This window comes from Myotis davidii, unplaced genomic scaffold, assembly GCF_000327345.1.
Source record: "Myotis davidii unplaced genomic scaffold, ASM32734v1 scaffold290, whole genome shotgun sequence".
Lineage (NCBI taxonomy): Eukaryota > Metazoa > Chordata > Mammalia > Chiroptera > Vespertilionidae > Myotis > Myotis davidii.
The window spans coordinates 809332-819676 of record NW_006285049.1 but is presented as its reverse complement, the minus strand read 5'-3'; the positions used below and the strand labels follow the sequence as shown (position 1 = coordinate 819676).

The 10345-nt window shown below is 40.2% G+C and overlaps 1 protein-coding gene across 1 annotated transcript in view; it reads left to right on the top strand.

The window, feature by feature from the left end:
• Positions 1 to 8435, top strand: part of SPATS2 (spermatogenesis associated, serine rich 2) — a 108881-nt gene extending 100446 nt beyond the window's left edge. The window contains exons 9-11 of the mRNA XM_015558551.1: positions 3730 to 3832; positions 4957 to 5177; positions 6496 to 8435. Of these exons, the coding sequence (XP_015414037.1) occupies positions 3730 to 3832; positions 4957 to 5177; positions 6496 to 6810 (639 nt within the window). The 3' untranslated portion in view covers positions 6811 to 8435. The remainder of the gene's footprint in view (positions 1 to 3729; positions 3833 to 4956; positions 5178 to 6495) is intronic.
• The last annotated feature ends 1910 nt before the right edge of the window (positions 8436 to 10345 follow it).

Sequence of the window (10345 nt, the reverse complement as noted above, 5' to 3'; positions counted from 1 at the left end):
AATGAAGGAAAAATATCACATCATCTCACTCATTTCTGGATAATAAAGACCATTATAAACTTATGAACAAAAATAGATACAGGGGCAGAGCTGCCTCTAACAGATAGTCAAACTGCAGCGGGAAGGCCGGGGAGGGTTCGGGGTGGCTGGAGGGGGGGGGAAGAGATCAACCGAAGGACTTGTATGCATGCATGTAAGCATAACCAATGGACATAAGACACTGGGGGGTAGGGGAGGCCAGGGGATTTTCAAGGGTGGGGGAAAAAGACATATGTAATACTCCTTGTAAGACTTTAAGCAATAAAACAATTATGTTTACTATGGTTGCAAATATCAAAAAATTTCTGTATGTGACACGGCACCAAAGTTAAGTTAGGGTTTTTCAAAATGCTGACATGCCAAGCTCAAAAGGTTCGCCATCACTGCTCTAGATCCATCCATTATGTTGCAAATGTCAAGATTTCCTTCTTTTTTATGATTTATTAAATTCCATTTTATATATGTACCACAGCCTTTTTTTTTAACCCTCACTGGAGAATATTTTCTCCATTGATTTTTAGAAAAAATAGAAGTGGGGGAGGTGGGGGAAAAAAAGGGAAACATTGACACGTGAGAGACACATCAGTTGATTGGCTCCCACATGAGTCCAGACGGGGGTCGGGAATCGAACCTGCAACCCTTTGGTCTGAGGGCCAATGTTCTAACCACTGAGAAACCGGCAAGGGTTACCACAGCTTTTTTATCCACTCCTCTTTTGCTGGGCATTTGGATGTCTTAGCTATTGTAAATAACACTGCAGTGAACATAGGATTGCATAAATCTTTTTGAATTCGTGTTTTGGGTTTCTTTGAAGTGGAATCACTAGGTCATAAGGCAATTGCATTTTAACTTTTTGAGGAGCTTCCACAGTTTTGTTTTGCTTTTAATCCTCACCTGAGGATATTTTTCCATTGATTTTTAGAGAGAGTGGAAGGGGGGCAGAGAGAGAGAGAGAGAGAGACAGAGAGAGAGAGAGAGAGAGAGAGAGAGAAACATCGATGTGAGAGAGACATATCAATTGGTTGCCTCCTGCACGCACCAATGGGCGCCAGGGATCGAGCCTGCAACCAAGGTACATGCCATGCCCTTGATGGGACTCGAAACTGTGACCCCTTTAGTCCAAGGGCTGACACTCTAACCACTGAAACAAACTGGGTAGGGCAGTGTGGACATCTTAACGATGTTAATTCTTCCTACCCGTAAACACAATATATGCTTCCATTTTTAAGGGGGGCGGGGGGCAAAAGTAGATTTACAGTTGTGTGTAGGAGAAACACAGAATTTATTCTTATATTATTATTTATTAATTTTTGTATTTTCCATATGAATAATTATAAACCTACTTTTGCCCACCCTATATTTGTATCTTCTAGGTGTAAGGTCTGGGCAGGGGACCTCCAGTGAAAAGGGTAGCAGTCATAAGCCAATTACCATGTTTCTCTTTTATTACTGTAGATAAGGCTGTGTTGGTGATGAGTCCACTACAGGACATATATTTGAAGAGGATGGAATTGTTCTGTGAGTGTGGTTCTGTTGTAGTTAGTTTGGTTTAAATTGTTTTCTAATTGATCTTAGAGAGAGTGGAAGGAGAGAGAAACATTGATGAGATGGCTCCTGGGGAACCAGTGACCTTTTGATGCAAGGGATGATGCTCAAGCAACTGAGCCACTGTGGTCAGGGCAAGGCTGTCAGTGCTTTGCTGTGACTTTGTTTAACTTCAACTGAAAATGATACAAAAGTCTAAATGTAAGGCTTTGAGGTTACAATGAGAAAACTCCCGTCTTGGGCACCAACACAGGCACACACAGCCCACATTCATACACACCCATTCACGAGCATTCATAAACATTGATATTGACTTTTACACACGCATGCACATATGCAAATTAACCGCCATCTTTGTTGGCAGTTAACTGCCATCTTAGTTGGCAGTTAATTGCCATCTTAGTTGGCAGTTACTTTGCATGTAGCCCTGATTAGCCAATGAAAAGGGTAGCGTTGTATGCCAATTACCATTTTTCTCTTTTATTAGTGTAGATGAGCTATATAGACAAGGGAGAAGTGGCTCTAATCCTGAGCCCTTAGCTTCTGTTCTTTCTGAATACATGAGGTTTATTGCTATATTTAAGTGGAATACTTGCTGCAGAGGCTATATAACAGCCTTTGTAAAATAAAAACATAGATGGAAGATCACCTAAGCCCTTACAGGTATCTTTGTCATCACTCTGATTCAGTATTTTACACAAACCCTAGGTTATGTTACTTTCACTTCTTCCACTTAGACTCTATTGGGGTGAAATAGCAAAACAATGCAAATTTTTAATTACCATTTTCTGGTTAACTAAAACTATGTTACTAAATTTTATAGAAGGTCGTCTTCATAGTGATGCCAATCTGTCTCATTCAACTATCTGGGAGAAGCCGGAAACCCCTTTGGAATTAAGATGAGAATTCTGGCTCTTACAGGCTTCATCTGTTCTCCTTCCCGCGTGGTTGAAAGCTGCTAGAAATATTTCTGCAGGCTGACTAAGGATCTGTTTCTCTCCACATTTGAGTGTACTGAAGTGGGTGCTATGCAATTTAAATGTCTGATTTCCAGATCATTTTATTTCCGTCATTCCTGTTATGTCTTTGGCTCAACAGACTCTAGAATTTGTTTCAGACTTAATCTCAGACTGATATTACATGTTGAAGGCTTTGTCACAGAGCTTTGTGTGCTTTCCTGAGCCACAATATACCCTGAAGCTTTAGGGCTTCAAAGGCCAGCGGTAATTTTTATTTCTCCTTTCCCTTTCACTGTTAGATGCATCTCAAGGATTCTGATCCATTCAGTTCTACCCCTCGAACATCCAAAGTGGAATTAGACCACTGCCAAGACTGCTCTAAGGAGTTCGGTTCTTCTGAATTTTATCCAGAAGAGTTATAACTTTTCTTTTTCATCTCCTTTTCATCTTAAAGTGATTCCAGGCTACGTTAGAAATTGTTTATTGAAATAGACCCTCAGAAACACTTTATTCCTGACATGTATTTAGTCCCTCACTTTCTGTAGTATAGTTAGTTTTTGACCCAAGGGGTTGACTACTTCTCAACTCAGTCAGCTTAAAAGGGTTAAATTTTATGCAGCACAAACTTCTCATTTGTGAAGCTGACTTTTTCATATGAATGATTTTCCATCTCAAGAAATTGTTTCTATTTCAAGGACTAACAAATTCTACTTTACAAAGAGTTGAAGTGTGTTTCCTAAGGAAGTTTTTACTAAAGAACCAGACCACCTATTTAAATGGAATCATTGTTGTAACTTAAGAGTGTTTTTTTGCTGCTGCCTCTGTTTATAAACTGTGAGCTATATAAAATGTATAAAATGGAACAATGTGGAGAGTAGCCAATAGCGGAAAGTGGCCCTCTATAAAGACTTTCTCCTTTCTCTGCAGTTTCTTGTGATTATACTTAGTGGGCTTTGACCATCCTGTAGTATTTCATAAAGCTCCTAAATAGACTTCTCTTTGGGCTCTGAAGAAAATGACTGAATTTTGTCAGTCACCCAGCATTGGTAATATTGTGGCCATTGAGCAAACTTTGAAGCAATAAAAATAATTCAATTGAAAATAATTCTGTTTCATTCTACAGAAACTGTAGATCCCATGTGTACTGCATGTCTCACCTGGAGGCTTTTCTTTGCCCTTTTTCCAGCACTTTGTTAGTGAACGTAAATATGATGAGGATCTGGGAAGAGTAGCCCGGTTCACCTGTGACGTAGAGACCCTAAAGAAGAACATTGATTCATTTGGACAAGGTGAGATAGCAAGAGATTCCGGGCACTGGAGATGGTGATGAGAAGACCACACTGTACTAATTACAGACTGAAGTGCTGGTTGGCTTCTCTTCTGATTCTTCTTTCGTGCCTCTTGTGTTTTGTTTGTTTGTTATGAAAAGCAGCTCTGAGATCTTTAAGAAGTCAGTGGATGCAGATGCTTGGAGCACTGAGGATGGGCTCCCTAAATTTGCAATAACATTTTTTTCATCCATTCTCTGTTGAGTTGAGAGTGTATGATATGAAGTTTAAAGAGCATTGGAGCTCTGGAGTCAGACCAAGTTTGCCTCTACTCATTTTATTCCTCTGGAACCTCATTTTATTCCTCTCCAAAATGGAGATAATAATACCTACCTTGCCTGACGTACAATAGGTGATAAACAATAGCTTCAAAGAGGGTGGTGCCTCTAAGGTGAGAGTTTGTGTGCCACCAATCCTGAGCTCAGCTCCTTGGTTCTTTCCATCTCGGTATGAAAGTGAAATGTTGGCTCTAGGGCAGTGATTGTGAACTCAGCACTAGTCCAGGCTTAACACCAAGAAAAAAATCTAGTGGGGAGCATTAAACTATTGAATTCTGACAAAATTCGAATTGAAAATGTTAATATTTTTCAGCTAAATTGTTATTTTAAGTTTGGGATTGTTTTTGTGAAAGAATCCTAGGAAGATACATGTTTGTTGTAAAGATTAGTTCTGTTCATATTAACTAATCTTGATTAGTTATACTGTGCATCGTTCAAATTTTTTTAAAAAAGATTAACGCTTTACCTTTGTCTTTCTTTGTAGAGTGTTCCTTTGTCTGTACTTTAGAGTGTTCCTCACATAGGAACTGTATGTATGGCTTATATTGTTATTCCTAGGTTTAGGTAGTAGGAAGTGTCAGGAAGGCACTAGTTGGTGGGGGGATAAGTCACTCTGGTCTTGAACTATTGGCTTATTTCTAAGAGCAGTGGGGATTTGGAGGAAAATGGCAGAAGGGAGATTTTCCTTTTTGTTACCCGTTTTATGTATAAGCGTTCTTTATCTTAAATTGCTCTTGTGAAATGGTGAAAACCTTACCCTTCATCCTCTTTCATCATATAACCGCATATTTCTTATATTTGTTTCAGTGTCCCATCCAAAGAACAGCTATTCAACCCGATCGCGATGTAGCTCAGTTACATCTGTGTCCCTCAGTAGCCTGTATGATGCCCCTGCTGCTGCTGCTGCTGCTTCCACCTGTGCCTCTGGTCCCAGCCTTACGAGTACTAACAAGAAAAACTCGGCACCAGGAGAGACTCCTGCAGGCAGAGCAGACTCCAGTGGCCGGTCCTATCAGCCTCATCGCCAGGTAATCTGGCTTCCACACTGAGCTAGTCAGGAAGAAAGCTACCAGATTTTCACAGTTTATTATTTTTTTATATTTTATTGATTTTTTTACAGAGAGGAAGGGAGAGTGATAGAGAGCTAGAAACATCAATGAAAGAGAAATATCTATCAGCTGCCTCCTGCACACCCCCTACTGGGGATGTGCCCACAACCAAGGTACATGCCCTTGACTGGAATCGAACCCGGGACCCTTCAGTCTGCAGGCCGACGCTCTATCCACTGAGCCAAACTGGTTAGGGCACAGTTTATTTTTTTATTTTTATTTTTAAATATTTAAATTGTCACCGTTTAAGTGCTGACAGTTCAGTACATTACCTTCCTCTCTTTATTCGCATTGCATACCTATTTTGAATCCCTCCAGCCTGTTAGTTCCAGAGAAAGCATTTGGTATGTATGTTCCAAACCACCAGCCAGTTTAGATTTCCTGTTGCCAAGACTGCTGACTTTCTGATGTTGGCAGTGATTCTAGCTGTCGTAGGTAGTAACGCCTGGTAATTAGTCACAGTGGGAGTCGTGCACCCATCTCAAGGTAGATAAATACCACAGTGGCAGGTTCACCAGAATGAAGCAGCAACTCCTTAGAAGTACAACATAGAATATACCGGAGAGAGTGTGAACTTGGTTCCATAGGGAGTGAACACTAGAAAGTTGAAGCATAATCCATAGTTTATTTTCCTTGGTTTGAAAAAGATACACAAGAGCAATTGAAAGCAGTGCTGTCAGTAATTCTTCAGAATTGAAATTGGAAGACAAAAATAAAATCCCATGCCATAAACTTTCTGGGTTGTAATGTAAAAATGTACTGCATGTCATAGCAGTGTGATTGAATCTGTGGTTTATATAGCAAAGCAGGTCATAATGATGTTTATTTTAACATAACAAATGTTCATTATCTTTACAAATTATTTATTATCTGCAAAGCTCAGACATGTAATAAGATACTTGCCCAATTGAGGGCTTGTGCCAACCCAAGGAATGTTCTTCTTTCTTTAGCATGTGCCCAGCTAAAGAAAAGTGAACTCCTCTTCAGTGGAGAAGAGCCTAGGGGTGAAAGGCAGGAAAAAGTAGTGAAAGAATGATCATTTCTGATGCAGTGGAATGATATTTCGGATGCAGTGGCTAGGCTGAATTAGGCAGAATTCTGTGAATCTTGAGAGATCACTGAGTCCCGAGTATGGACTACCACAATATGCTGTCAGAATACTCCTATAAACTAAACTGGAACAAATGGAGTACCACAATGCCAGAGTATTTTGGACATCCTATTCTTTCGTCCTTAGGTGTTGCCGGGGAACCGACGAGGAGGACAAGGCTACAGGCCACAAGGCCAAAAGTTCAGTGACTCCACAAACCAAGGACAACATGACAGTATGGGTCGTTACAGAAATAGCTCATGGTATTCATCTGGTTCCAGGTATCAGAGTTCACAACCCCAGGCACCAGGAAATGCTAGTGAACGGGGCCAGGCGCTCTCTGCAGGGAACAATGGAACTAGAGCCAGCATGGAACCCAGCCCACCCAAGCCCTCATTCAAAAGGGGCCCACTCCCGCAGCGCAAACCCAGGACCTCTCATCCTGCAGCTGTGAACTCTTGAGGGAAATTACAATTGGCCTTTCTCCTTTATCCCACATAATTCAACTTGGTAACTGGACTTTAGGAAACTTATAGTTAGATTTAATAACAGAAAGACGTTTTCACATATCAGTTTTTATACCATTCTAAATATTTCTTTCCTCATTTCCTCATTATTTTTGGAGGGCGATCTTTTTTTTTCCCTTGACCTTTCCCCGTGATTTGGATTAATTCTGATTGGTCATTTCTACCAGGAATCATGGGCAATGATGGCCAAGTTTCCCAAGAGTAAGCAGTGTTCTTCCCAGGGCACCAGGCCTTTCACTTGCCCGCAGAGGCCGTCCTCAGCAGTCCCCATGGTCAGGCTCTCAGGAGTGGGTGGGCCAGAGCTAGTCCTACTGCCTTTCCAATCTAAGAGGAGCCACACATGCCTGTCAGGTTCCCTCTAAACAACAGTTTAACCAGGAGAGGCACTGAGGGGATTGTGTACTGCACTGAATTAGAGAAGTGGAAAATTTAATTGGTGAAAAGGAAAAAAAGACTAGGAAATATTTAAGAATCTGCCTCTCACAAAGTGCCTGAGATTGACACTCAGATCAGGGTTTCAGTCTCCCGCTTGGCATGATAGCTTAACCTGCAGTTTCTTCAAAATATCCAAAGCTTTGTTTCCTTAATTTCCTTAGACTGCAAACGTGTTTAGGGAAGTCCATGGGAAAATAGCATTTATTTAAAGTTAAAAGAGGGGGGGGAAGTATTTCTTTGCTTTAATGTTTGAAGATTTTTGTTGTTATTATTCTCATTCTAAATCGTATTCTTATCCTGAATCAAATTTATAGCTATGTAATTAGTGTTAATCTAAGTGTTACTCATCAAAAAATTGCCACAGTCAATCTTTAGAGTTGAGTAAATAAAAACAACTGCATAAATGTTCCCACATTTGTTTCCCAGCGGCAAGTGACTTCATTTCATTATCTATTTTTCTTTGGGCCTCATGTGGTAGAAGTCTCTGAGACAGTTTGTTCGGGGCTTAAATGAGGGTGTCTGATGCCTAAGTCATCTGTCCGCTGCTTAGCTTCAGAACCAAATTAAAATGTGAAGAGCCAGAATGAGCAAATGCAGCTGTTCCTGTGGGAAAGATTCATGACTTTCCAAAGGAGAGCTTACCAGTTTAGAAAAACCACAGCTGCCAACGGCTCTCCCAGGCAACCGAAGGTTGTATCAGCACCCTCCTCCCTGCCTGTCCCTTGGCAGGAGTAGTGAATGTAACCGTATAATTGAGCTCCCGCACGTAGCAGGTGGCATCGGTGCCAGACCCTTGCACCCTATCCCCACTCCAGCATCTATGATTTAATAACAGCAGAGCGATTTATTTCTCCAGTATTTGTTCTCCCAAGTCTGAATCGCAGACTAAGTGGCAGTGGTGCAGAACTCAGCTGCCTCAGGGCTTCCCTTGGCTCTTTGGCTGAAGCTGAGCTGCCTGGTTCAGGTTGGTTGAACAGATTTAGAGAGGACGAGAGATTGTGTGTGTCTTTCAGTACTGAAAACAGTAGTCAAGGAGTACTGGGAAGCCATTTTCTAAAAGGCTCATCACCTCATTTCGGGGAATTTGTCCAGTAACACCATCAGCCTGCTGGGTGTCAGGAAAAACCCCCTGCTTTTCTGATTAATTGCTTACCTTGCTTTATAGGAAATTCAGAGATTAAAACAACCTTGAAGGATTCTGAGGTCTATCTCTGTATCCAAGCAAAACTGTATTTAACCACCCAGACAGATGGGAAGCCACTGTTTATGAAAACAGTCTTTAAGTCGAAATTAAAATCTTATAGAAAAGTATTTGAATATATTTTTCTGTGACCATAAAAACTTTGAAAATTATCAAGATTTTTCTACATTTTGTTTTTAATTACAAAAGTAGTATTTAAAATATCAAATAATGCCCTAACCGGTTTGGCTCAGTGGATAGAGCGCCGGCCTGCGGACTCAAAGGTCCCAGGTTCGATTCCGGTCAAGGGCATGTACCTTGGTTGCGGGCACATCCCCAGTGGGGAGTGGGCAGGAGGCAGCTGATCGGTGTTTCTCTCTCATCGATGTTTTTAACTCTCTATCCCTCTCCCTTCCACTCTGTAAAAAATCAATAAAATATATATTTTTTAAAAAATCAAATAATACAGAAATGTAAAAGGAGAAAGTTAAAGTTTCTATTCCTCAGGCTTAGTAATGACTTAGTTTGGTGTAGCCCAGCTGTTGTGGCTCAGTGGTCGAGCATTGACCCATGAATCAGGAGGTCACAGTTCAATTCCCAGTCAGGGCCCATGCTTGGGTTGCGGGCTCAATCCCGTGTGGGGCGTGCAAGAGGCAGCCTATCAATGATTCTCATCATTGATGTTTCTATCTCTCCCTCTCCTTTCCTCTCTGAAATAAATAAAAAAAACATTTTTTAAAAATAATAATTTGGTGTATACCCTTATAGATTTTTCAAGGCATATATGTATATATACACATGAATATATAGATTTTTTGTTTGTATGTGTTCTACGATTTTTTTAAATCATGTCTAAACCATAGTTCATTTAGGATCTTCTGTTGTAGATATTCTGTTCCTAAATTTGCCAATTTGACTTTCTTCGATGAAGATAAGTTAGGCTTATCTTAAGTTTGAATTGTGCAGCCATTCCTTGCTCTCCATATAGATCTGGCCTTCCTAAGAGAAGAGAGGCTCTGAACCCTGGGCAGCTCCCACTGGCTGGTCAAAGAGATCCTACCTAATCATCATTGTTCCTTCCTGTTCCATTGCCTCTTAGAGATCAATGTCTTGCTTTTCCCCAACTTAGAGAGAGGACTTGAAACTTCAGATTGCTTATCTCTGGCAGTTATATGCCCCTGGGGAGAGAACATTTCAGTTAGCATGGCTTCATTATAAACATCAGGTATTTCCTAGGCCCCTTATTTATCACAGTTCTTAAAATTCCCTCCCTCCCTCCCTGCCACTCTTCTCTTAAAAAAAAAAAAAAAAAAATCAATGGAAAAAATATCCTCAGATGAGGATTAACAATAAAAGGATGGTACAAAAGGACGGATGCATGATGGAAGATAAAAAAAATCTTCCCCTACCTTGTCCTATTGATAAGTTTCATATCTTGCCACAAATTTTCTAAATTTCAAACATGCAAATATATTTTTCTTTCTTTTATATAAATAGGAATAAAACTATTCATACTTCTATAACCTTGCTTTTTTCACCTCTCACTTTTTATAATAGATTGTTTTATGAAAAATCAATATATATATAAATGCTAAAATAATTAATAATAAATTTAAGCAGTTCAAAAGTGCATATGATGAAAAATATGCCTCCATCCCACTCTGGACTTTTTGCCCCTTCCCCTGAGGCCACCACTCTTAAGTACCTTGTGTTCCCTTCAGAGATTTTCTGTACTAGCTCATGTATATTGTAAGAATGTATACCACTTTTTAAAATTAAATTTATTGGGGTGACATTGGTCAGCATGAATACATAAGTTTCAGGTGTGGGTTTCTATGTTACAAGATTTGTATGT